At 43.2% G+C, this 27,809-nt stretch overlaps 3 protein-coding genes across 4 annotated transcripts in view; all 3 read left to right on the top strand.

The window, feature by feature from the left end:
- Positions 1-87: 87 nt before the first annotated feature.
- Positions 88-2,989, top strand: LOC139375720 (oxidoreductase-like domain-containing protein 1). Its single transcript, XM_071117533.1, has 2 exons — positions 88-272; positions 2,373-2,989. The coding sequence occupies exons 1-2, from the start codon at positions 222-224 to the stop codon at positions 2,784-2,786; spliced, it is 465 nt and encodes a 154-aa protein (XP_070973634.1). The 5' UTR covers positions 88-221; the 3' UTR covers positions 2,787-2,989.
- A 4,333-nt stretch (positions 2,990-7,322) lies between these two features.
- Positions 7,323-9,774, top strand: LOC139375719 (retinal rod rhodopsin-sensitive cGMP 3',5'-cyclic phosphodiesterase subunit gamma). 2 transcript variants are annotated; one of them, XM_071117531.1, is made up of 4 exons: positions 7,323-7,538; positions 9,050-9,261; positions 9,373-9,413; positions 9,539-9,774. In XM_071117531.1, the coding sequence occupies exons 2-4, from the start codon at positions 9,116-9,118 to the stop codon at positions 9,613-9,615; spliced, it is 264 nt and encodes an 87-aa protein (XP_070973632.1). In that variant the 5' UTR covers positions 7,323-7,538; positions 9,050-9,115; the 3' UTR covers positions 9,616-9,774. The 2 variants fall into 2 exon arrangements, with proteins under 2 accessions (XP_070973632.1, XP_070973633.1); XM_071117532.1 differs by having other exon boundaries at positions 7,434-7,538; positions 9,053-9,261.
- A 4,813-nt stretch (positions 9,775-14,587) lies between these two features.
- The window catches only part of LOC139376972 (nuclear protein localization protein 4 homolog), a 33,315-nt gene continuing 20,093 nt past the window's right edge, over positions 14,588-27,809 (top strand). Inside the window, exons 1-8 of the mRNA XM_071120005.1 lie at positions 14,588-15,003; positions 16,097-16,177; positions 19,740-19,849; positions 20,037-20,267; positions 25,020-25,068; positions 25,175-25,269; positions 25,448-25,571; positions 26,237-26,416. Of these exons, the coding sequence (XP_070976106.1) occupies positions 14,989-15,003; positions 16,097-16,177; positions 19,740-19,849; positions 20,037-20,267; positions 25,020-25,068; positions 25,175-25,269; positions 25,448-25,571; positions 26,237-26,416 (885 nt within the window). The 5' untranslated portion in view covers positions 14,588-14,988. The remainder of the gene's footprint in view (positions 15,004-16,096; positions 16,178-19,739; positions 19,850-20,036; positions 20,268-25,019; positions 25,069-25,174; positions 25,270-25,447; positions 25,572-26,236; positions 26,417-27,809) is intronic.

Raw genomic sequence — 27,809 nt, 5'->3', positions numbered from 1 at the left:
TCATGAACATCAGCCCGCACTGTGTTTCCTTTCAGCCAATCAGCAACGTTGCTTACAGCCACTGACGGTCATAGTTCATTCCAACATGGCGGAATTTCACGGCTGGCATGCGAGCTAGTTAGCCAAGTAGCTGAAACACTTAGGAGGGAAATAGATTTGTGGATTGTACTCTACGTAGGAAATTATGTCTTCAGATATGTAGCAACGTATACATCAGAAAGATGTTTCGTTTGAGAGGAAATATCATGGGATCATCGTTGTCTTTACAGAAGGTTGGTTATCCACAGACGCACGGTCCCTTGGTCATGACTCTCAGTACCATTACACATGAGTTATTCGACGAAGGCGTCGTCTGTATGGGGAGTTTCGTTAATGAAGAGCCGCGACGCGCGGTCTGAACAGTAAAACGCTGTACGGGGTTGGAACCATGAGGACCTTATCTTTCATATCAGCGAGAAATGATAATAATAAATAACTGTTTAAATTGATACAGACCGTTAACGGGGTTAGTGTTCCCATACGGTCTTATCCCCATGTTACATCGCGTATTTACGGAAAACCGACGACTACTTTCCCAATCACTCATCTGTATCTCTTAACACCTGTAAACGGAATAGGTGTTGCTACTGAAAAATACTGCTAAAACGGTTGAAAAGGGTGTAGAGTAAGTGTGCATTTTGTATTTATTTTTTGATGTGATATGAAAGTAGAGGGCTTGTGTTTTCTAGAACCGTGGAGCAATTGCGAATCGTTTCACGTTTAGATGGAGTATTTGGGGGTTTTGTACAATGTTGGACTAAAGGTACTTAACATTACTCCTTATAGTCCACGGATATTGGCTACGTGTTCTGTTTACGGGCGAATTGGCTCTGGAAGCCAAAACCGCAAAATACTCCATCTAAACGCATGTTGATTCTCGATTGCGATACGGTTCTAGAAACAAATCCTCTACTTTCATATCACATCAAAATAAGAGGCACATGAGCATAACTCCCGAAGGGGGAAGTGGAGTCCCTAGATAAAGCAAGTACACTGTGGGTGTCGGGGATGGAGCGGCAGTATAATCATAAGGAGACGTGTACTTGGGGAAACAGAGAAGGAATGGAGGGAGAAAGAGGTCTAAGAGAGTGAGGGAAGAAGAGGGTGAGTTTGAGTCGGATAAAATGGTGGGGAAAGGGAGATGGTTTGTCAAAGAAGAATGGTAGAAAGTGTAAGCAGGGGGAGCTGAAGACGGAGGAGAAATTGAAGTGAATGAGGGGGAAGTATCGGTGGTGGTAAGTGCAGTAAAGTATGCACCGAGGATCAGGATAAAGAAGAGTCTGTGACAGTAGGAGTGAAGTTTATGGAAAAAGTGGACTCTTGCCTTTTGGCCGATCCATTTGTGGTTTCACTGTGGGTGGAAAAAAAGAGTTGGGTCATGTGGAATCAGGGAGGGTGGCTAAAAGTGGTCTAGTGATAATTGTTTGCTTCTGTTGGGCAGAGGAAGAATGCCCTCGAAATAAGTAAAGTGAATTGTTTCGTTCTCAAGAAAATGGCACCAATGAAAGGAGTGATAACTGGGGTAGCAGTAGATATCAACGTTGACCAAAGATTTCCGGTTTATGTGATGCTCGTCGTTTCATGCGAGTTGTGAAGTTGTCTTTTGCCGGACAAAGTGAATTTAGGATATATACGTTATCCTGTACGAGCGTATGTGCCGATTACATTAAGATGTTATAGGTGTCAAGTTTATGGGCATCTGACAGCAGTGTGTAGGAGGGAGGGTCCAAGGTGTGAGAAATGTGCAGAAGGGCATGAGACAAAGGAATGTGTAGTATTGGGGAAAGTAGTGGAATGTGTTAATTTTTATGGGTGCCCATGTAGCTGGGGATCAGAAATGTCTCTAGTGAAAGAGAAATGTTGAGGTTTAGCACAGATGGAAAACAGACAGAAGACAGTTGACTGTGAACTCACTGTAACATGGAGGTATGGCCATCTGGCAACACTAACCCCATAAAGGTCTGTATCAATTTAACATTTCACTTTTTTGTACATTTATTTCTTGCTGATATGAAAGATACGTTCCTTTTGCTTCCAAAACCGTGATGGGTGTTTATGTTCAGACTGAGTGTCGGGGCTCATAAGAAAACTCCCCCATACAGAAGAGGCCTTCATCCAATGACTCTTATATGTAATATAAAGGAACTGAGAGTCATGATCAAGGGATAGCTAGCTACTAGCTCTCATTCCCCAAGCCTACACCCCTTAACAGTACATTTTTTTAAACTAGCTAGCTAGTTACCTACCACACCATACTGTTTCTCTCTCACCCTTCTCTTTCATTACCACATGAGGGTGCTGAAATTAGGCAATATGTTTTGTATTTCTACCAGCTGTGTGTCCTGTACCTGGGAGGGCGGATCTCTCAACAGTTTCAACTGCCGTGGGTAAAACCTTACCTCAGACTAGGAACTGTCCGTAGAGTCACAGCTGAAGTTGGATCAACCACTCCAACTCCTCCTACTCTGAATACCCCAGACAGTAGCCTTGAGTCTAGCTCTGGCCACTGTAGCTCTGACCCCCCTCCTGCCAAGGCCGTTGGCCCTCCACTCGCCCCCACCCACTGTTGTATGAGCGGTTGCCATAACTGTGTGTGGATCGAACACGCAGAGCAGCTCCTAGCCTACTACCGTGATGGAGGGTTTGGGAAAGAGAGTGCCCTGGCTGCTATTGAGGAGAACGTATCGGATGAAAACCTGAAAGCCTTCCTGAAGATGGAGATCAGGATGATGAAGAAGAAGAAGTAGACTCTTTTTTTTTTATTGTCTTTGTGTGGCAGAGAGGGAATGGGGACATTGAGGGCCTTTTGACACTCTATGCACTTTAAACCACTCCCTCGTATTTGAATACTGGTATGCATTTTATCCTACGTGTCTATCAAACTGTCATTTCACTTAGTCATGGCCATTTCAACTAGTTTTTGTCATCGCATAATCTTGCATATTCTAACCTAGTCTATAGGTTTTTGCATGAGTGTATACATGTATAATTTCTCATTTCATTCATGCATAGATATAGCCTAGTGCCATTCAAGCATACTTTGTTGAGGCATTCAATAAGGTAGGCCTAATGATTTCAATGTTCACATAATCTCAATACATTTTGATGTTTAATTTCTTTATGCCGTCTGACAGTGTTACTTTCTGCTATGCTGTGACAAATGAACCTGAAAAATACATTTCCCTGACACTTGAAATAGAATACGCACAATTATGTTTGGATTTAAAAAAAAATAGGTTTATGGATTGATTTTATTTTTATCAGTTGGTGGTGGATGAGTTGTTCTTATTTATTATTTAAATATAAATTGTAAGTGTAGGTTGACGATGGACAACATTTGTTTTGAAATAAATCTTGTACTTGTATGACGGAATGAACTCTCATTTTCTTTGGCCATTTTGACTCTATGATATTGACCACTATAGGGTGGTCTAGTTCAATAGTAGAGAGTTATCATCTGTTGAATAACAAATACTTTTTGACACTTCTGACATTTTAAGTTCTGTTTCCATGTGAGAATAAATGCACAGGAAAGGGGCATTGGGGACGTGTAGCATTGTGACATGGGCACTTGGCAGTAAGGGGTATTATGACATGTAGCATTGTGATGTAGCATTATGACATGTAGCATTGTGACATGAGCACTTGGCAGTAAGGGGCATTATGACATGTAGCATTGTGATGTAGCATTATGACATGTAGCATTGTGATGTAGCATTATGACATGTAGCATTGTGACATGGGCACCTGGCAGTAAGGGGCATTATGACATGTAGCATTGTGATGTAGCATTATGACATGTAGCATTGTGATGTAGCATTATGACATGTAGCATTGTGACATGGGCACTTGGCAGTAAGGGGTATTATGACACGTGTCATTGTAACGTAGCATTGTGAAATGTAGCATTGTGACATGGGCACTTAGCAGTAAGGGACATTGTGACATGTAGCATTGTGACATGGGCACTTAGCAGTAAGGGGCATTATGACATGTAGCATTGTGACAAGGGCACTAAGCAGTAAGGGACATTGTGACATGTAGCATTGTGACATGGGCACTTAGCAGTAAGGGACATTATGACATGTAGCATTGTGACATGGGCACTTAGCAGTAAGGGGCATTATGACATGTAGCATTGTGACATGGGCACTAAGCAGTAAGGGACATTATGACATGTAGCATTGTGACATGGGCACTTAGCAGTAAGGGGCATTATGACATGTAGCATTGTGACATGGGCACTTAGCAGTAAGGGACATTATGACATGTAGCATTGTGACATGGGCACTTAGCAGAAAGGGGCATTATGACATGTAGCATTGTGACATGGGCACTTAGCAGTAAGGGACATTATGACATGTAGCATTGTGACATGGGCACTTAGCAGTAAGGGGCATTATGACATGTAGCATTGTGACATGGGCACCTAGCAGTAAGGGACATTACAACCAGCATAATCGTTCATTGTTTCCCATGACATCATAGCCATCTGGCTTGATCACCCTAAAGAATATCTTATAACGTATAATCCCCCCAAATAACCCAGATCAAACGATAACCTTTATCAGAAAAAGCTTTAGAAAGATGCCAGCGTTTCCGACTTGGATGACTGTTCAAAACAATTTCTCCCAGTCGGAGCTCGTTTTTGTTCGTTTCCAGTTTTCTTGATCACACTGAAGTTGGAAACCAGAGATTTCTGATTTTACAGTTGTGAATGTGGCAGCACTCTACACTGCTGGACAACTGCTGATTGACTACAGCTCAGATGAATGAAGTCAATTCAGGATCCTAGTAAAATGCAGGATACCTGGGAGTTTAGAATGCTATACACTTTGAAATCATGTATCCTTTCCATGTCACATGTCACTTAACCTATGCCTTGTCTAGCAAACATAATGTTTAGCCACCTGATGTAATATTCATCTAGTCTATTGTATTTATTTTACAGTAATGATATTCGCTTCAAAAATAGGATTGTAGTACAATACATGGAATGTGCTATGGACAACATTAAACAAAATATCTCAGGTCAGAAAGAACAATAGTCAATGCCATAGGCCTACTATATTTGGGCTCTGATGAATATCACACGCTGACAAGGTTTTGATGCAGAGGAGACGGTATTGATGCAGAGGAGACGGTATTGATGCAGAGGAGACGGTTTTGATGCAGAGGAGACGGTATTGATGCAGAGGAGACGGTAGGAGACGGTATTGATGCAGAGGAGACGGTATTGATGCAGAGGAGACGGTATTGATGCAGAGGAGACGGTAGGAGACGGTATTGATGCAGAGGAGACGGTATTGATGCAGAGGAGACAGTATTGATGCAGAGGAGACGGTATTGATGCAGAGGAGACGGTATTGATGCAGAGGAGACGGTATTGATGCAGAGGAGATGGTATTGATGCAGAGGAGACGGTATTGATGCAGAGGAGACGGTTTTGATGCAGAAGAGACGGTATTGATGCAGAGGATACGGTATTGATGCAGAGGAGACGGTATTGATGCAGAAGAGACGGTATTGATGCAGAGGAGACGGTAGGAGACGGTATTGATGCAGAGGAGACGGTATTGATGCAGAGGAGACGGTATTGATGCAGAGGAGACGGTATTGATGCAGAGCCACATGCTATCAATTTGATCTGTCATTCATTTCAAATCTAATGCATGTAGATGATGAGCATAATTGAAAACCGATTGGCCAATAACTACTGAGGTGAAATAATCCCGGCCTCACTGTGGGTTTACCCAATGTCATTAATTAACTAGAGAACAGAAGCCGGCCACTATAATCCCCAACTCCAGTCAGAGTAATTGTTTTCTGTTTTTCAGAGTGAGGGAGGGGAGGGGGTTGCTCACTTGACTGGCTGCAGCCATCTGAGAGCATGTGGAGTGTCTTTAGAGTGAGGTACAAGTGAGTCATCTGGTGAGTAGCCTACCATGAAGACACTCACCGTAGAGGATTAGCCTATGTGGTGCGTTGAGGAATAGATCAGTCAATCTGAGATACTCCTGAGGGACGGGCATTGAGGCTTTGGTGACACCCCTTGGCCAGGCCAGCCCAGAGAACCTGGCCCAGCAGATGGATGGAGAGAGGGTTACGTAACAGGTGGGAGGGCTGGACAGTAGGGCTAGGACTGGAAGGTTCTGGTCAGTAGGTATAGGACTGGAAGGTTCTGGTCAGTAGGGCTAGGACTGGAAGGTTCTGGTCAGTAGGGCTAGGACTGGAAGGTTCTGGTCAGTAGGGATAGGACTGGAAGGTTCTGGTCAGTAGGGCTAGGACTGTATGGTTCTGGTCAGTAGGGCTAGGACTGGAAGGTTCTGGTCAGTAGGGCTAGGACTGGAAGGTTCTGGTCAGTAGGGCTAGGACTGGAAGGTTCTGGTCAGTAGGTATAGGACTGGAAGGTTCTGGTCAGTAGGTATAGGACTGGAAGGTTCTGGTCAGTAGGGCTAGGACTGGAAGGTTCTGGTCAGTAGGTATAGGACTGGAAGGTTCTGGTCAGTAGGGCTAGGACTGGAAGGTTCTGGTCAGTAGGGCTAGGACTGGAATGTTCTGGTCAGTAGGTATAGGACTGGAAGGTTCTGGTCAGTAGGGATAGGACTGGAAGGTTCTGGTCAGTAGGGCTAGGACTGGAAGGTTCTGGCCAGTAGGTATAGGACTGGAAGGTTCTGGTCAGTAGGTATAGGACTGGAAGGTTCTGGACATATGGAGAATCTTCATTACCATTCAAGTCAATAATGTATTATTAGCTACATAATTCCTAATCTCTCGTGACAGTTTTCTCATTTGGTTCTGGGTGACACGAGGACGTCATTCACCCAGTTGATTAATCCACACCTCCATGCAATGTTGTATCCCGTATTATGTCTCCATTTAGTTTGAAGGATTTTGAAGACTGTAGATAAAAGACCATTGAAGGTGTCATCTTGGATTTCATGTATGGAAAACATGCTAGAATACAAGCATCACTACATGCATTCAAGTTATTGCTGTCTTTGCACTCTAATTAACTTCCATCTATCTCCCTTCACCCCCTCTTCTGCTCCCCTCCCCTTCACAAGGGTCCCCCTGACCCCACCCCTGACTCCTCCCCCTGACCCCCACCCCCTGACTCCCACCCCCTGACTCCCACCCTCTGACTCCCACCCCCTGACTCCCACCCCCTGACCCCCACCCGCTGACTCCCATCCGCTGACTCTCACCCCCTGACTCCCACCCCCTGACCCTCACCCCCTGACCCCCACTCCCTGACTCCCACCCCCTGACCCTCACCCGCTGAACCCCACCTCAGACCAGAGCTGCAATAACAAGGGGTCAGTGATGGGAGGCGGGACATTCCTAATCTGCAGAGGGGCCATGAGGAATATAAGAAGTCCGGTCAGCCCAGCCTGGCCCTCAGAGCCAACCTAGCATAGAGACCCACACATCTGCTAGAGAGAGCTGCGCTCAGCGCCCACGCCCACTCTTCTGGCTAGCCTTCACCCAAGCAGCAGGTGAGTACACCCACCATCCATTCAGACACATAGCCCGTGATGACTGAGACGTGATGGATTTTGTAACTGTACTGTTGAACCTCGTAGAAAAGAGAGGAGGGGAGAGAAGTTTTTCAAGTAGTAAGAAAATAGGCTACTTCCTGAATAGTTGGCACTTGAAGAGGGAATGTGTGTGGTTGAAGAAGGAATGTGTGAAGGGAGATCGTTTTGAGCAGTTATATTGATATTGGGAGGTTCTTGAATGGATTTAGAGAGAACTGCTTCATGACTTTGTAGTGTGGATAAATGTTTCAGTTAGAGATCTGTTTAGTGTTTGAAATGTTCCTGATACACGTAGCAGTTTAAATTAGACAGACCCAAAACGATCACATTTCTGAACATTCTTGTATGGCTGATTTTCATGTTTAATTTTCTCAACTGCTGCTCAATGCATCGTTGTGCATTGAAAGTGACCTCCTGTTGAGTTAAACATAATGTACAGTTGATCCCAGTAAGAAACATTCTAGAGCCTTGTTAGCTTTTGGAACACCATTGTATGAGGGGTAGATAATAGGATTGGTTCTTAGACCCTTTCTGCCTGCTCAACATATTCTCCGTGTTGTCCTTGTACTAATAAGATTAGCCCAAGTGTAGATGACTGGCCACTGGCTTGAAATGAGGAAGGAGGATGTGGTGGTGGTGGGGGGGGGGGTGCTTATTTACGTGGACTGGGGATTACATGATGAATAGTTATTCGAGCTAGACATTCATCGGACATTACATGACGAGGGCGATACGATCAGTAAGGGGATTAGGATGAGGTCTACATGTCAGACAAAGTTAAGGGCCAGGTACTTGTCTTTTAATTATATTTTATTGTTACGGTGAAATGCCTACTTACGAGCCCTTTCCCAACAATGCAATTAAAAAGTAAAATAATTAACAAATAGATCAAAATACAATAGTAACACAATAAAATAACAATAAGTAGACAGGCTATAAACAAGGAGTACCGGTACTGAGTCAGTGTACTGGGGTATGAAGTAGTTGGGGTGATTGATTGAAGTACTCTCTACATGTAGGTAGGTTTGTGAGAAGCAGAACGTTCAGGTAGCCATTTAATTAACTGTTTAGCTTCTTATTGCTTGGAGGTAGAAACTGTTCAGGAGCCTTTTGGTCCCAGACTTAGAGCTTCGGTACTGTTTGCCGTGCGGTAGCAGAGAGAACAGACTGTGACTTGGGTGGCTGGAGTCTTTGACCATTTTTAAGGCCTTCCTCTGACACCTCCTGGGATAGAGGTCCTGGATGTCAGGGAGCTCGGCCCCGGTGATGTACTGGGCCGTATGCATTACCCTCTGTAGCACCTCGTGGTCGGATGACGTACAGTTGAGATACCAAGAGGTGATGCAGCCAGTCAATACTCCAAACAGTCAATACTGAATTGATAAAACACCAAGCTATGACAATGTGGGTTCTATCATGAAGTGCAGGTGTAATACAATCTGTTTCTCTCTGTTTCCCCATTTCCCCAGAAGAGGACTTCAGAGAGGGATTGAACACATAAGCAGCTGCACACATCAACCAGCTAACTAATAACCATGAATCTCGAGGTCCCCAAGTTGGAGATCAAGTCTGCCACCCGTGTCACTGGAGGCCCTGCAACACCACGCAAGGGACCCCCTAAATTCAAGCAGAGGCAGACTCGCCAGTTCAAGAGCAAGCCCCCCAAGAAGGGAATTCAGGGGTAAGGGCCACTTTCATTGGGATTCTTAGTCTCAAACAGGCATTCGACAAGTGCATAATGACATTTTCATGAGGTCTGATTGTAAATAAATGATCTCTGTCTCCTTTACAGCTTTGGCGATGACATCCCTGGAATGGAGGGCTTAGGCACTGGTACGTTCATTATTACTGTTCATCTACTCGACCTGCGCCTTCCCTAAAAAACTGTAGAAAGCCATATTGTATAGTTTGCTTGGCCTACTGACTTTTACTGAACGTAACATGTGTTTCCTCTGCAGACATCACAGTAATCTGCCCCTGGGAGGCCTTCAACCACCTGGAGCTTAGTGAACTGGCCAAATATGGTATCATCTAAGTCATCCAGACCTTCACCATCCATCCCACAGTCCTCTGCATCCACCTCCGTCTACTTCAAGCCATGCATGTGCCTCGAGCACTCTCACTGGGTTTGACTAGAACTTTTCAAACATAAACCAAAGAATAAATAAATAAAGAAAACGTTACAGAAAAACAACTGTCTACACTCTTATCTAGAACCTAAAAGGGTTCTACTGCTGTTTCCGTTGTAGAACCCTTTGTAGACCCCTTTTTTGCTACTAGGTAAAAACCCTTTTAGTTCCAGGTAGAACCCTTTTGGGTTTCATGTAGAACCCTTTCCATAGAGTATTCTACATGGAACCCAAAAGGGTTCTATTTCTGCCTGGAACCAAAAAGGATTCTACCTGGAACCAAAAAAGTTTATTCTATGAGGAAGGCCGAAGAATCATTTTGGAACCATTTTTTTCTAAGAGTGTATCCATCTTTCACTGCTTTCTTGTTTTGTTTCTGCAGCCAACGTTCACATCATACAAAATGTCTGCTCATGATTAGGACTCTGTTCTGGTATCGCTGTCTATTGCAGCAACCGGCAGCCATTTTGCCCTTCTCCTCTCCACCATCTCCACGCGCTTCTCTTCTTCTATCCTCTCCTTTACACGGAACACAACAAACAACACTTACGAAAGCAAAGCAGCCTCAACCTTGAGGAAACAAACAAGTGACATACTCGTGAAATGGGTGGGTTCTCATTTCATGTGCCTCGGCACCTCTGCTGTCATCATAGATGCCTGCCCTTCTATGTGGAATAAACACTTATAAAACATGACTCCTGTAGAGATGAGACAGCTGCTGGTCATTGCTGAGCTGTAATCTGTAATCTGTCCCTGGGACAATGTGGATGAAGCTACATCATCCTCATCATCATCATCCCACTCCCATTTTCTCCTCCCTCACCTATCCATTAGTGGTACACACACACACACACACACACACACACACACACACACACACACACACAACTTTAACAGAAGCAGGATTATAACATTCCATCCTGTTTATCACTGGCATACTCTTCACTTCTCCTTCTCTTATACTGATTTTATATATATATTTTTTTTATAATAAATGATTTATGACTATCTGTATTATATATCATGTACAGTACCAGTGAAAATTTTGGACACACCTACTCATTCCAGGGTTTTTCTTAATTTTTTTTACTATTTTCTACATCGTAGAATAATAGTGAAGACATCAAAACTATGAAATAACAAGAGAGTGCAAAGCTGTCATCAAGGCAAAGGGTTGTTATTTTGAAGAATCTGAAATATAAAATACATTTTGATTTGTTCAAAAACTTTTGTGATTACGTCATGATTCCATATGTGCTATTTCATAGTTTTGATGTCTTCACTATTATTATATAGAAAATAGTTTAAAAAATAACGAAAAACCCATAAATGAGTAGGTGTGTCCAAACTTTTGACTGGTACTATATATTCTAACTTAGTATTCTCCGTGATAGAAGCTTGTTTAATGGCTTGGAAAAAACACCTTGTCATTGGGAATTTTGACTTTTACTGCCCTTAGTTTTACCCCAAGCTGCATGATTTACATGGGACAGTGGAGGCTGGTGGGATGAGCAGTAGGAGGACGGGCTCATTGTCATGCCTGGAATGGAATAAATGAAACAGAGTCAAACCTTTGGTTTCCATATGTTTAATGTGGTTGATACCGTTCCATTCATTTACAATGAGCCCATCTTCCCATAGCTCCTCCCGCCAGTCTCCACTGACACGGATTGGAGAATAATGCAACATTACTACAATGGATGTAGATGCCACTGACAGCCACTGCACAGATTACCCACAAACCTCGGATGTCAAACTCGATTCCAAATGTGATTGTCACCTGATAATCTACCATGCTGTGATTGGGCAGTAGTAGTTGGTGATGTCTCGTGTTGTTGTGCTTCTTTTTTGTAGGTTTTTCATGCTCATGTTGACGTCTCTTAGACATATTATATAGTTGGGCGTGTGATCTCTATTTCATTCATCTCATTATTTTCCTTATCACGCTTACCATCATTTTGTTTTCTTTTGGTTCATTGTAGTTTCATATCAATTTCAATTGTATATTTCATTGAATCATATTTCCAGAGATCAATGTACCCGTATGGCCAGTTCCATTTTAATAGCATATATCATTCATAGATGTAGGTATTAGTATGATTGCATGTTCTCTGTCTTATACTTTGTCCACCGCATGTTGGCGTTGTGTCCTGTGTGTATTGTGTTTATGCTGCATGCTCGTCTTTTCATTATGTTCACTGCAGTTTGTAGTTGTGCGCTGCAGTCTGTAGTTGTGTACTCATGTAGAAGACAATCTTTCCTCTTCATTATCTCTGCATCATCTCATAATATCAATAATTCGAAGTGGGTAAAAAGGCCAAAAAAATAATCAAGGACAAATCACATTTATTTATAAAGCCCTTCTTACATCAGCTGATATCTCAATGTGCTGTACAGAAACCCAGCCCAAAACCCCAAACAGCAAGCAATGCAGGTGTAGAAGCACGGTGGCTAGGAAAAACTCCCTAGAAAGGTCAAAACCTAAGAAGAAACCTAGAGAGGAACCAGACTATGAGGGGTGGCCAGTCCTCTTCTGACAACAACCACCCGAGCCACTGTCTGTTCACCTCGCTATCATCGCACTGCATCTTAGTGCAAGAGGCGTCACTGCAGTACCTGGTTCGAATCCAGGCTGCATCACATCCGGACGTGATTGGGAGTCCCACAGGGCGGCACACTATTGGCCCAGCGTCGTCCGGGTTTGGCCGGGGTAGGCCGTCATTGTAAATAAGAGTTTATTCTGATCCAGAAGGCGAGGTCAGTACAGGTGCATCAAAGCTGGGACAGAGAGACTGAAAAAAAGCTTATATTTCAAGGCCATAAGACTGTTAAATAGTAATCACTAGCACTTTAGAGGCGGCTGCCCTATATACATAGACTTGGAATCAATGGCCACTTTAATAATGGAACGCTAGTCACTTTATTAATGTTTACATATTTTGCACTACTCATCTCATGTCCAGTGGGGCAAAAAAGTATTTAGTCAACCAACAATTATGCAAGTTCTCCCACTTAAAAAGATGAGAGAGGCCTGTAATTTTCATCATAGGTACACTTCAACTATGACAGACAAAATGAGAAAACAAATCCAGAAAATCACATTGTAGGATTTTTAATTAATTTATTTGCAAATTATGGTGGAAAATAAGTATTTGGTCAATAACAAAAGTTTTTCTCTACTTTGTTATATACCCTTTGTTGGCAATGACAGAGGTCAAATGTTTTCTGTAAGTCTTCACAAGGTTTTCACACACTGTTGCTGGTATTTTGGCCCATTCCTCCATGCAGATCTCCTCTAGAGCAGTGATGTTTTGGGGCTGTTGCTGGGCAACACGGACTTTCAACTCCTCCAAAGATTTTCTATGGGCTTGAGATCTGGAGACTGGCTAGGTCACTCCAGGACCTTGAAATGCGTCTTATGAAGCCACTCCTTCTTTGCCCGGGCGGTGTGTTTGGGATCATTGTCATGCTGAAAGACCCAGCCACGTTTCATCTTTGTGCTGATGGAAGGAGGTTTTCACTCAAAATCTCACGATACATGGCGCAATTCATTCTTTCCTTTACACGGATCAGTCGTCCTGGTCCCTTTGCAGAAAAACAGCCCCAAAGCATGATGTTTCCACCCCCATGCTTCACAGTAGGTATGGTGTTCTTTGGATGCAACTCAGCATTCTTTGTCCTCCAAACACGACGAGTTGATTTTTTACCAAAAAGTTATATTTTGGTTTCATCTGACCATATGACATTCTCCCAATCTTCTCCGGATCATCCAAATGCTCTCTAGCAAACTTCAGACGGGCCTGGACATGTACTGGCTTAAGCAGGGGGACACGTCTGGCACTGCAGGATTTGAGTCCCTGGCGGCGTAGTCTGTTACTGATGGTAGGCTTTGTTACTTTGGTCCCAGCTCACTGCAGGTCATTCACTAGGTCCCCCCGTGTGGTTCTGGGATTTTTGCTCACCGTTCTTGTGATCATTTTGACCCCACGGGGTGAGATCTTGCGTGGAGCCCCAGATCGACGGAGATTATCAGTGGTCTTGTATGTCTTCCATTTCCTAATAATTGCTCCCACAGTTGATATCTTCAAACCAAGCTGCTTACCTATTGCAGATTCAGTCTTCCCAGCCTGATGCAGGTCTACAATTTTGTTTCTGGTGTCCTTTGACAACTCTTTGGTCTTGGCCATAGTGGAGTTTGGAGTGTGACTGTTTGAGGTTGTGGACAGGTGTCTTTTATACTGATAACAAGTTCAAAGAAGGTGCCATTAATACAGGTAACGAGTGGAGGACAGAGGAGCCTCTTAAAGAAGAAGTTACAGGTCTGTCAGAGCCAGAAATCTTGCTTGTTTGTAGGTGACCAAATACTTATTTTCCACCATAATTTGCAAATAAATTCATTAAAAATCCTACAATGTGATTTTCTGGATTTTTTTTTTTCATTTTGTCATTACAGGCCTCAGTACTTGCACAATTGGTGGCTGACTAAATACTTTTTTGCCCCACTGTATATACTGTATTATATTATATTCTACTGTATGTTTTGTCTATGCCGCTCTGACATCGCTTGTTCAAATATTTATATATTCTTAACTCCATTCATTTACTTTCAATTTGTGTGTATTGTGTGTATTGTTGTGAAATTGTTAGATATTACTTGTTAGATAGTACTGCACTGTTGGAGCGAGAAACACAAGCATTTCGCAACATCTGCTAAACATGTGACCAATAACATTTCATTTGACATAATGTTAGCAGTGTGATTACTTTAAAGTTCAGGGTTAGATTTAAAATCTGATGTAAAAAAAGATACATTGTAGAAATAGGCGGGGTTTAGCCATAATTATGACTTTTTGTAAGTCGTGACGTCCCTTTCACTTCGCCGCTTCCTCTTTTCTCTAATGAGCACAGTAAAGCAGGCCGAAATGGCTCTTACAAAAAGTTTAGGGCTTGTCAATTTGAACAACAGCCAACAAATTATTGGTATTTTTGTTGTTGTTATCCCTTCATTTCAATTAAATGTGGTTACTTTATCGAGGGCGTAATAACCTGGAAATGTTGCTAAAAATAAAGTGGCAGAATTATTTTATATTGATTGTTTCACTCGGGCGATTGATGAGGAGGGACACTAGGGTACGGACTTGTTAGCGTGTAACGCCCGGTGTTTGAATTGTGGGATGGAGTTTTGTTGACTCTTGTCCAGTCAGTCAATTTTTAATCTCTGACATCGGTCTATTTTGTTACACAGCGAAATACATCGGGAGCACAAAACCCGAACATCAATGGCAGAAAATATGGTAAGTGTGACAACACATTGTAGTTATTGATAAAATATTGTGTATTGTTAGCCGGCTAGGTAGCTAACTTCGCTAGCTAACGTTACCGTAGTCTGATTGTCGGAGTGATGAGGCAGCAGAATTAGCCACTTGCTAGCATCAGTACTAGAATGACAAGGCCTAGATAACTGCTAACTCACTGTTAGCAAGCTTAACTGGTCAGAAATGTTTTGAATTAAAATGTGCCCGTATGTACTGTTGTTTTTAGTTAAAACTATCTTATTTAATAAACAAGGTCGTAGTATATTAACTTAATAACGTTATATTTGTAACGTTGTTGGATAAAAAATAAAATACGTGGACGTTCACTTTGAGAAAGGGCACATTGTTGACTTTGTTAACTAGCTAGTTAGCTACATACTGTACCTGTGGTTAGCAAGCTAACTGGTTTTATCAACATAACCCTGGCCTCTACTTTTTTTTTTTGCAAGAAAGAAGCAACAGTTAGCTACATTTTGAGAAATAAAAGCTAGTCCGTGTTCATAGTTTGTATTCAACTTGTGGCAGAAAAAATGACTAGCAAACATTAACTTAGTTAGCCACAATATCGGCTAGCTAACTTTAGCTAGTGTTGTTATCTTTGCTCATTCGAGGTAAAACAATCCAACTAAGTTAGCTTATGACCTGAAAACCAGTCACTGGTATTTTAGCCGGCCCATGGCATGATATAAGCTGCTCATGTCATTTTAACAACTAACTAAACTAGCTACTGTTAATTTAATATCATTAATATCACAACCACGTTATTGCTTGTGAATTATGACCCCCTGTGTCATGATAAAGATGAACGACAATGGTGTCAACGACCCTCCACCCATATTTATGCACTGTCATGGTCCACACACTGAAAGAGACTAGCTGAACAATCTAACTAGCTACAGCAGTGTCATGTTTTCAGTGGGTTGCCAGTAACCAGCTCATGGTTAATCAAATTAGCTAATGAGTCATGAATAATATGGTTTCCCCAATGGATGTATTTGGTTTGGCAAAGCAATCTAAATTCAAGGAAACAACAATATGATGTGGAGAATGTAATGTTTTTCCTAATTTGCAGATCATCAGGGTTCAGTCCCCGAACGGGATGAAGAAGATCCCTGCCACCAAGAAGGAGACAGCAGCCGCTTTCCTCAATAAGGTATTAAAGTATGGATGCATGATATGAAGACAAACATTGGCTCTCAGTGGTACTCTAGGCTATATGGTTGGGCCGTGTACAACAAACAGTACTTTCCACAAACACATGGGAAACTTGTAGTTGTTTCTGTCATTCTGTTGTCATATTCATAGCACATTCTTTCCAACTGTGCTATTGACCAGCTAGCATCAGAAGATGGACATTTATGTCTTTATCTCCCTGTGCCTAGCCTGTGCTCAACCTCTGTTAATTTATGTATGAAGCATGCAGCTCTGCAGGAAAGCGAAGATATTTCAGTGTTTACCCCCCCCCCCCCCCCCCCCCTTGCCTGTGCAGTTAATGGCATCCACTGTTGATGGATCTGATGCATGGCTCAGCAGAGACCTGTGTGTGTGTAGGGAAAGCTGTGAGTTATGTGGAGAGAGAATGGTGTGCAATGCAATGTTTTTAAACAGCGTGCTATCAATAGATTCACCACAGCAGCTGCTTGCTATCCTGCCAGGATAAAACCCCTTGGGAGTACCTAGCTACCTTCCAGTAAGGGTTTTGCATTCCAAATCCACTTCATCTAGCCAGATTGTGTTTGGATGAAATGGATATGAATGTCTAACTGTGGCTTAGCAGCATTTAGATAATGACAGTGAAATATGGGCAACGCCTTGGACACAAATGGACCTCAGTGACTGCGAGACAGTATTGGGTAGGAAATCTTAAGTGGGGGTCAAATTTCCACATCAATGGCTGAATCAGGAGTGGCCGGCTGTTCGGTCACCGTGGAGAAGGGTTGCCTGCGGCAGTGCCTTATTAAAAATGCATGTCTTTGAGTTAAAAAATAAATAAATGTGTGGCAGATCAATGAGGGTATTTTTTTATTCCCTGGTCTCAGATGTACAGTCACTCAGTCAGTGATGGGGAGAGATGGAAATGGAGAATTGCATGAAGAGCTCAGAGGCATTAATTAACCCATAAGAGTCTAAGCTGGGTGGGAAGGGTGTGGGTCTAGGAAGCTATGTGGAATTGTGTGAGAAGGTTATACCGAGGGTCATTTTGCTATATGATTTAGAATTTTAAGACCACTCGAGGTATCTTTTTGTTTGGTATTGTTCTGAACAATTTTTTTGGGGGGGGCCTTTCTGCTATTATTGCATCGAATAACATATTCACTACATGGAACAACAGATAGCGCCCCCGCTCCCCCCCCCCCCCCCCCCCCAAAAAAAAAATTGAATGGAAGTTGGTTCTGAAGTGTCTGTCCTCTATATCTGAGAGATGTATAAGAAATATCAGAAAATACACACACACAACCGGTCCAAAATTTTAGAACACCTACTCATTAAAGGGGTTTTCTTTATTTTTACTATTTTCTACATTGTATAATAATAGTGAAGACATTCAAACATATGGAATCATGTATTAACCAAAAAAGGGTTAAACAAATCAAAATATATTTGAGATTCTTCAAAGTAGCCACCCTTTGCCTTGACAGATATGTACTCGCTTGACATTCTCTTAACCAGCTTCATGAGGTAGTCACCTGGAATGCATTTCAATTAACCAGTGTGCCTTCTTAAAAGTTAATTTGTGGAATTGCCACAAAGTTGGAAGCATAGAATTGTCTAGAATGTAGCATTAAGATTTCCCGTCACTAGAACTAAGGGGCCTAGCCTGAACCATGAAAAACAGCCCCAAACCAGGATTCCTCCTCCACCAATTCACTGAGCACTTCTCTAAGGCCATTCTACTGCCAATGTTTGTCTATAGCGATAGTGTGGGGCTGAAATAACTGAACCACTCATTTTGAAGGGGTGTCCACATACTTTTGTGTGTGCGCACTTTACTCAAATGAAGTTGGATTGAAACCTGCTTTAGTGACACCTTTTGCTTTAACCTTCCAGTTTGGCAACATGGACATCCTCAGTCGTTAATGTTTTTCCTGCTGATCTCTTGGAATTGTGACTTATCCGTTGTTGGTAGATGTGACCAGCAGTACAACAGAGTTGACTCTCTTTGCACCACTAAAGCATTATGGATTTGATTAAATGCAAGAAAGCCCACTTAGGCTCAGCGGAAGTACTCAGAGGACTTGGATAGATCTTGGATGTCTCTGCGATAATGACCGTAGACCAGGCAACTCTGACAGTCTTACTTTCTCCTCTGTCAGCCTGTTTGGTAATCCCCTTTGACAGTTTAATGGGTAGTGAAATTAAGTGGAGTGAACACTCTTTGTTAAAACTTCTTGACCATACTTGAGACGCAGACGTCTCAAGTATGCACCTGGAAATGCAAATGCGCTACGCTAAATGCTAAATGTACTCGTTACAACTCAATCTTTGATCAAAATTCACAAGCAGGGTATTGAATTAAAGCTACACTCGTTGTGAACCTAGCCAGCAAGTCAGATTTTTAAAATGCTTTTCGGCGAAAGCATGAGAAGCTATTATCTGATAGCATGCACCCCCCAAAATGCCAGCACGACACGTAAACAACAGATTTTGCGGTAGCCGGCGCTACCCAAAACGCAGAAATAAAATATAAAACATTCATTACCTTTGACGAGCTTCTTTCTTGGCACTCCTATATGCCCCATAAACATCACTATTGGGTCTTTTTTTTAGTTTAAATCGGTCCATATATACCCAAAATAGCTTTGTATGGAAGCTGTGTCATTCAGAAAAAAACATCGTTTTTAAACGCTGCGTAATTTTTTTAAATTAAAAAAGTCGACGATTAACTTTCACAAAACACTTCGAAATCCTTTTGTAATCCAACTTTAGGTATTAGTAAACGTTTATAATCTATCAAAATGATTACAGGGCGATGTATTTTCAATAGGTCTTCGCTTGCAAATCAATGGCTGCTAATGTCTTCATCAACAACATCCGGGTGAAGACTGGGAAAATGGATGCCAGATAGATGGATTTTCCAACAATTAATTCAATTGAAAATGACGACAATGGCGACATCGTGTGGAATTTGTATGAATTGCAGGCAGGTCGATATTAAATTCTGTTCTCTTTTAACAACTCGTGGAAGTGACTTATGGAAATTATTTTTAGCTTTCAGAGAGCAGTTTTTCTTGCGTTTTTCAATGAAACACACGATCTGTTATAGTCACAGCCGTGATTTAACCAGTTTTATAAACTTCAGAGTGTTTTCTATCCACACATACTAATCATATGCATATACTATATTCCTGGCATGAGTAGCAGGACGCTGAAAAGTTGCGCGATTTTTAACAGAATGTTCGAAAAAGGAGGGGGTAGAAGTAAGAGGTTAAACACACAGTTGATAGAAGGATTAGCGAGACATGCGCGATCTTCACAACCAGATTTCTTAGAATCTTTGTTTTCCCCTTTTTTATTTTTTTTATTTCATGGGCTTTTAATAGACAATTAGACACTTTACTTTATACTACACTCATGATGTGCCATGCTCCAGGAGACAAGTGGCCCTACTTAACCCTCAACTAAAGCTCATCATTATCTAGTCTCTTCCCACCGCCGTGCCACGAGTCTGGCAAGCGAGACAGGACTAATGGTCATTACTCTGTTTCTACTGTCAGGTGGGCAAAGAGTTTGGATTCCCCTCCAACGGCTTCACCATCTTCCTGAACCGTAACAAGACTGACGAGATCCAGTCCCAGAATAAGACCCTCAGCCTGCTGAAGATCAAGTGAGTTAGGAGCAGCATTGAGTTGTTACTATTAGCCCTACTACATGCATCACTAGTCGTTAGACTGCTCCATTTAGCTAGCTACACATGTTCTCATCAATATCGTCACTTCAGCATTTTATCTTCGATTGTCATTATGCTCATTGTGTGGGTGAATTTAATGTGTCTAATTCTTCCCTCCCTCTAGACATGGAGACATGCTCTACCTATACCCCTCGGGCTCCCCGGGACCGGCAGGAGAGACCATGGACCTGGCCACGCCTCACTCGTCATCACTACCCTCTACCTCCCATTCGTCCTCTTCTTCATCGTCCATGATGTCACGCTCCCACTCGGCGCCCCAAATCTCAGAGGACGAGATCGACCAGTACCTGGCCAAGCAGGAGGGAAAGATCTACAGGAATAAAGATCCACAGCTGTAAGAGCTTTATATACTTCCTGTATGTTGTATTTAAGCAAAGATCTAGAGGAACAGTGATCCACAGCTGTAAGGTTTATATACAATACCAGTCACAAGTTTGGACACACCTACTATTTTCTACATTGTAGAGTTTATAGTGAAGATGTCACAACTATAAAATAACACATGTGGAATCATGCAGTAACCAAAAAGTGTTGAACAAATCAAAATATATTTGAGATACTTCAAAGTAGGCACCCTTTGCCTTGGTGACAGCTTTGGATAACCAGCTTCATTTCAATTAACAAGTGTCCCTTCATTTGTGGAATTTCTTTCCTTAATAATGCGTTATGAGCCAATCAGTTGTGTTGTGACAAGGTAGGGGTGGTATACAGAAGATGGCCCTATTTGGTAAAAGACCAAGTCCATATTATTGCAAGAACAGTCCATCATTACTTTAAAACATGAAGGTCAGTCAATCCGAAAAACGTCAAGAACTTTGAATGTTTCTTCGAATGCAGTTTCTTCAAGTGCAGTCTCTTTGAGTGCAGTCTCTTTGAGTGCAGTTGCAAAAACCATGAAGCGTTATGATGACACTCCCTCTCATAAGGATTGCCCAGAGTTAACTCTGCTGCAAAAGATAAGTTCATTAGAGTTACCAGCCTCAGAAATTGCAGGCCAAATAAATGCTTCAGATTTCAAGTAACAGACACACCTCTACATCAACTATTCAGAGGAGTGTGTGAATCAGGCCATCATGGTCGAATTGCTGTAAAGAAACCACTAAAGGACACCAATAAGAAGACTTGCTTGGGCCAAGAAACACGAGCAATGGACAATAGACCGGTGGAAATCTGTCCTTTGGTTTAATGAGTCCAAATGAGACATTTTTGGTTCCAACCGCCATGACTTTGTGAGACGTAGAGCAGGTGAACAGATGATCTCTGCATGTGTGGTTCCCACTGTGAAGCATGGAGGACGAGGCCTGATGGTGGGGGGGGGGGGGGGGGCTTTGCTTTTATTTTGAATTCAATGTCACATTTAACCAGCATGGATACCACAGCATTCTGCAGCGATACGTCTTCCCATCTGGTTTGCGCTTAGTGGGACTATCATTTGTTTTTCAACAGGACAATGACCCAACACACCTCCAGGCTGAGTAAGGGCTATTTTACAAAGAAAGAGAGTGATTGAGTGCTGCATCAGATGACCTGTCCTCCACAATCATCCGACCTCAACCCAATTGAGATGGTTTGGGATGAGTTGGACCTTATAGTGAAGGAAATGCAGCCAACAAGTGCTCAGCATATGTGGGAACTCCTTCAAGACTTTTGGAAAAGCATTCCAGGTGAAGTTGGTTAAGAGAATGCCAAGAGTGTACAAAGCTGTCAATGCCAAGGGTGGCTACTTTGAAGAATCTCAAATATAAAATATAGCAGGTGCTATTTTACGCACCCGGGATTTTAATCCAGGATAGGGGTCTCTGCTCTAACCAAGAAGATCTTGATCTTGACATCTAGCCACTTATCATGAGCTGGATATAATTTAGGTATACATATAGTTAAAAGCAGTCGCGGTCGGTATTTCAAAATGCGGTATTTCACCCAAGCCTTCCAGTCATATATAGTGGCATCTGGAATCTGCTTTGGGCGAGTTACATCTTTGTCCCGAAGACTACTGTTAATTCACATTGGACTCGAGTGTTACTTGTGTACTGCGGTTTAGGGACTCAAAACAACAAAAAAGGTACCTAGCCATGTGATCAGTTATTCTCCTTACATTTCTCCTTTTCCCTCCGTTACGTGTCGCTCACTCATCTTCAATCTGACACTCTTTTTTACACACATCCAAGCTCTGCTCCTGCCTACAGAAATGACTGATGGGATACACTAACAGAATCTGTAGAAGAGCTACATTCCTTGCCAAATAAAGTCAGCTTGATCACACGTTCAAAATGGACAGGTTGATTAAAGTAAGGAAGTGTGTGTTCCAACCACAAGCTGCCGTTTTGGAGTAATAGATTAGGCTTTTTTTTGCGAACTGCTACAGTGAAGCAGAATAGGTTACACTGCCCCAGGTTCCAGACTGAAATATGCAACAATAACATTGTTTTTGAAGAAGGCAAGTTGCTTATTCATTAGCCAAGGGGCCTAGTTTGGTTTCTTGTTTTAACAAAAGCCTGCCCATCTAGTTTTAAGCTCACTAATCAAACAGGGAAAAAGAGAACGCACCAAATCCGGGATTTTAGGCCTACTGGTTAAAAGGGGAGGAATTTGAGCGTTCTAATGCTGTTAACTGGAGGCACAGCTAGAACAATGAGACAGATATTTCACCGGATGTAGAAATGTGAAGCATCCGCCTGGCGTTTCCTCAATACCAAATATGGTAGTGGGTGAAGATAAAAGCAGAGGGATTTTAGCTCCCATTCTGCTATTTTTTTTTTCTTCAGTTTTTAAACACTTGATGTCAATATAGATCTTGCCGGTCTCAACGTCAACAGTGAAGAGGCAACTCCGGGATGCTGGCCTTCTAGGCAGAGTTCCTCTGTCTAGTGTCTGCCCATCTATTTATTGGCCAGTCTGAGATGTGGCTTTTTCTTTGCAACTCTGCCCAGAAAGCCAGCATCCCGGAGTTGCCTCTTCACTGTTGACATTGAGACTGGTGGTTTGCAGGGTACTATTTAACGAAGCTGCCAGTTGAGGACTTGTGAGGCGTCTGTTTCTCACACTAGACACTCCAATGTACTTGCACTCTTGCTCAGTTGTGCACCGGGGCCTCCCACTCTTTCTATTCTGGTTAGAGGCAATTTCTAAGTTCTTTGTTTCTGGCCATTTTGAGCCTGTAATCAAACCCACAAATGCTGACGCTCCAAATACTCAATTAGTCTAAAGAAGGCCAGTTTTGTTGCTTCTTGAATGAGGACAACAGTTTTCAGCTGTGCTAAGATAATTGTGCAACCCCTTCACAATTATGTGCCATTGGAACACAGGAGTGATGGTTGCTGATAATGGGCCTCTGTACGACTATGTACATATTCCATTTAAAAAAAATAAGTCGTTTCCAGCTACAGTGGTCATTTAACAATGTCTACACTGTTTTTCTGATCAATTTGATATTTTAATGGACCCCAAACGTGTGTGTGTATGTAATATATATATATATATTTATTTATTTATTTATTTATTTTTCAACCTAACTTAAGTTACATAAACTGCAATGAAAATAGGTGGTCAGCTAGCTAGAAGGTTGTCTTTAATCTCAAAACGTACCGTTATTTTCCAGTCCATTTAAATGCTGTGCCCGAAGTTAGGGGGTGTCTGATGTTTGGGGGGAAATTAGCTAGGCCATTGACAATGCCTGCATATCAACTGCAATCATTTCTGTAGTCGGGTGTTAGTGATGACGTACATCGCACTTTATATCCGTGGCCAAAAACTGTGAAAGATGCATCAATTAATTAATCAAATGTATTTATAAAGCTCTTTTTACACCAGCAATTGTTACAAAGTGCTTATACGGAAACCCAGTCTAAAACCCCAAAGAGCAAGCAATGCAGATGTTGCCGCGGTGGCTGTCCTGTAACGTTAGGAAGGCCGCGGTGGCTGTAACGTTAGCAAGGCCGCGGTGGCTGTCCTGTAACTTTAGGGTTGCCGCGGTGGCCGTCCTGTAACGTTAGGGTTGCCGCGGTGGCTGTCCTGTAACGTTAGGGTTGCCGCGGTGGCTGTCCTGTAACGTCAGGGTTGCCGCGGTGGCTGTCCTGTAACATTAGGGTGGCCGTCCTGTAACGTTAGGGTTGCCGTGGTGGCCGTCCTGTAATGTTAGGGTTGCCGCGGTGGCCGTCCTGTAACGTTAGGGTTGCCGCGGTGGCCGTCCTGTAATGTTAGGGTTGCCGCGGTGGCCGTCCTGTAACGTTAGGGTTGCCGCGGTGGCCGTCCTGTTGTAACGTTAGGGTTGCCGCGGTGGCCGTCCTGTTGTAACGTTAGGGTTGCCGCGGTGGCCGTCCTGTTGTAACGTTAGGGTTGCCGCGGTGGCCGTCCTGTTGTAACGTTAGGGTTGCCGCGGTGGCCGTCCTGTTGTAACGTTAGGGTTGCCGCGGTGGCCGTCCTGTTGTAACGTTAGGGTTGCCGCGGTGGCCGTGCTGTTGTAACGTTAGGATTGCCGCGGTGGCCGTGCTGTTGTAACGTTGGGGTTGCCGCGGTGGCCGTCCTGTTGTAACGTTGGGGTTGCCGCGGTGGCCGTCCTGTTGTAACGTTGGGGTTGCCGCGGTGGCCGTCCTGTTGTAACGTTGGGGTTGCCGCGGTGGCCGTCCTGTTGTAACGTTGGGGTTGCCGCGGTGGCCGTCCTGTTGTAACGTTAGGGTTGCCGCGGTGGCCGTCCTGTTGTAACGTTAGGGTTGCCGCGGTGGCCCTCCTGTTGTAACGTTAGGGTTGCCGCGGTGGCCGTCCTGTTGTAACGTTAGGGTTGCCGCGGTGGCCGTCCTGTTGTAACGTTAGGGTTGCCGCGGTGGCCGTCCTGTTGTAACGTTAGGGTTGCCGCGGTGGCTGTCCTGTATGAATTTAGTTTAAACGTTCACACCCATAACAGGAGCATCGATCCTACAGCTGTAAGATATTTATATACATAAAGATCTATAGGAGCAGAGATATTTATGTACATAAAGATCTATAGGAGCAGAGATCCACAGACATAAGAGAGACTGTTGCCAGCTAGATATGTAATTGTATTAAGCCATTCAATTGTATCAGTGTATTGATTCAGTTCTTGTTTCAGGTGTCGACATGGATCTATGGGAAAGTGCGTGCACTGTGTGCCCCTAGAGGTAAGTGCTCTTTCCTCCTTCGTTCGTCCAACAATTGACTGTGTTGCTTTAAATTTGTTTTACGTGTCAACTTCGCTGTGAATTTCAATTGTTTTCTATCTGCCAGCCTTTTGACGAAGAGTACCTGAGTCATCTAGAGCCACCTGTCAAACACATGTCATTCCATGCCTACATCCGCAAGCTGACAGGAGGCGCTGACAAGTGAGTGGCTCTAGCCTGTAGCCTGGTTCTAGATATCTCTGTATTGTCTTGGCAACATGTTTGCCATGACGATATCAAAAGAATATACACTCTGTATACTCTGCTCTTCTTCAGCAGGAGGATTGGCCACCTCCACAAGCTCTTTGTCTCTTTATTCAAATCTTATTTTCCTCTACAGAGGGAAGTTTGTGGCCCTGGAGAACATCAGCTGTAAGATCAAGTCGGGCTGCGAGGGCCACCCTCCCTGGCCAGAGGGGATCTGCACCAAGTGCCAGCCCAGCGCCATCACCCTCAATAGACAAGTACACCCTATAACTCTCTCCACTTTACTGCCAAGGGCCCATCTCAATACTCCACTTTACTGCCAAGGGTCCACCTCAATACTCCACTTTACTGCCAAGGGTCCATCTCAATACTCCACTTTACTGCCAAGGGTCCACCTCAATACTCCTCTTTACTGCCAAGGGTCCATCTCGGGAAGTCTAAAGCGGGGATTCTCAAACTCGTTCCTGGGGCCCCCCCGGGCACATGTTTACATTTGTATTTGTTTTTGCACTAGCACTATACAGCTGATGTTAAAATAACCATCGAGCTTTGATTATTTGAATGCTCTGTGTAGTGCTAGGGCAAAAAGCAAAAATATGCACCTAGAGAGGGGGGTGGGGCAGGACCGAGTTTGGCAAACCCTTTTCTAGAGTAGCTCCTCCTTGTTTTCTTGGCTTCATTTAGTCATTGGGCTTCACAGGATGGGTGATAACAAGGAAATATGGTGGATTGGTGCTTACACAGCTATTTGATTTCACTTCTTCACCTGCCCACTTCGGTCACATCACTTCAGATTAGAAAAGGACACGAGGAGACGAATCCACTGTAACCTATTGGAATGCACCTCAGAGAGGTTTCTCAACCTCTACTCATTTCCTAGTGGAGATGTTGATTTAATAACCCGCCTCATCCCTGCCAACAGAAATACAGACATATAGACAACATCATGTTTGAGAACCACACCATCGCAGACCGTTTCCTGGACTTCTGGAGGAAGACGGGCAGCCAGAGGATGGGCTACCTGTACGGCAGGTACACGGAGCACAAAGACATCCCTCTGGCCATCAGAGCAGAGGTTGCTGCCATCTACGAACCCCCGCAGGTGAGTGTTCAGCGCTCTGGACTCAATCCAATGGTTTGTTAGTGATTTGTAGATGTAGTGAGATTAATTAGCAACAGGATGGCAGTAGGTTCACTTTCAATGGGTAATGGGTATTGACCAAGTGCTGCTGTTGCAGGAGCAGTATTTATCACAGACTTAAGTAATCAGATCATTGTATCTACATTGAACAAAAATACAAGCGCAACGTGTAAACTGTTGGTTTCATGAGCTGAAATAAAAGATTCCAGAAATGTTCCACACACACACAAAGCTTCATCGTCTCAAATGTTGTGCACAGGTGTGTTTACATCCCTGTTAGTGAGCATTTCTCCTTTGCCAAGATAATACATCCACCTGACAGGTGTGGCATATCAAGAAGCTGATTAAACAGCATGATCATTACACAGGTGCACCTTGTACTTGGGGACAATAAAAGGCCACTAAAATGTGCAGTTTTGTCACACGACACAATGCCACAGTTGTCTAAAGGTTTGGGGGAGTGTGCAGTTGGCATTATTACTGCAGGAATGTCCACCAGAACTGTTGCCAGATAATTGAATTAATTTCTCTACCATAAGCCCCCTGCTACATTGTTTTAGAGAAAATGGCAGTTCTTCCAACCGGCCTCAACCGCTGACCACGTGTATGGTAGTTAAAGTTGTGAACAGTGTGCCCCTATGGTGGGGTTACTGCGGAGTTGCAATGAAAAAGCCATACATCAGACTGTCCATTAAAAAAATAAAAGATTAAGATGGGCAAAAGAACAGACACTGGACAGAGGAACTCTGCCTAGAAGACCAGCATCCCAGAGTCTCCTCTTCGCTGTTGACGTTGAGACTGGTGTTTTACGGGTACTATTTAATGAAGCTGCCAGTTGAGGACTTGTGAGGCATCTGATTCTCAAACTAGACACTCTAATGTACTTGTCCTCTTGCTCAGTTGTGCACCGGGGCCTCCCACTCCTCTTTATATTCTGGTTAGAGCCAGTTTGCGCAGTTCTGTGAAGGGAGTAGGTCACAGCATTGTACGAGATCTTCAGTTTCTTGGCAATTTCTCGCATGGAATAGCCTTCATTTCTCAGAACAAGAATAGAATGATGAGTTTAAGAAGAATGATCTTTGCTTCTGCCTGTAATCGAACCCACAAATGCTGACGCTCCAGATACTTAACTAGTCTAAAGATGGCCCGTTTTATTGCTTCTTTAATCAGGACAACAGTTTTCAGTTGTGCTAACATAATTGCAAAAGGGTTTTCTAATGATCAGTTACCTAATCCAAGTTTATAATTTTAAAAGTCAAACACAATGTGCCATTGGAACACAGGAGTGATGGTTGCTGATAATGGGCATATGTACGCCTATGTAGATATTCCATAAAAAATCAGCCGTTTCCAG

This window comes from Oncorhynchus clarkii, chromosome 20 (assembly GCF_045791955.1).
Source record: "Oncorhynchus clarkii lewisi isolate Uvic-CL-2024 chromosome 20, UVic_Ocla_1.0, whole genome shotgun sequence".
NCBI classification, from domain to species: Eukaryota; Metazoa; Chordata; class Actinopteri; order Salmoniformes; family Salmonidae; genus Oncorhynchus; species Oncorhynchus clarkii.
Note: the sequence above shows the minus strand (reverse complement) of the source record. Positions and strands in the feature narration are given on the sequence as shown.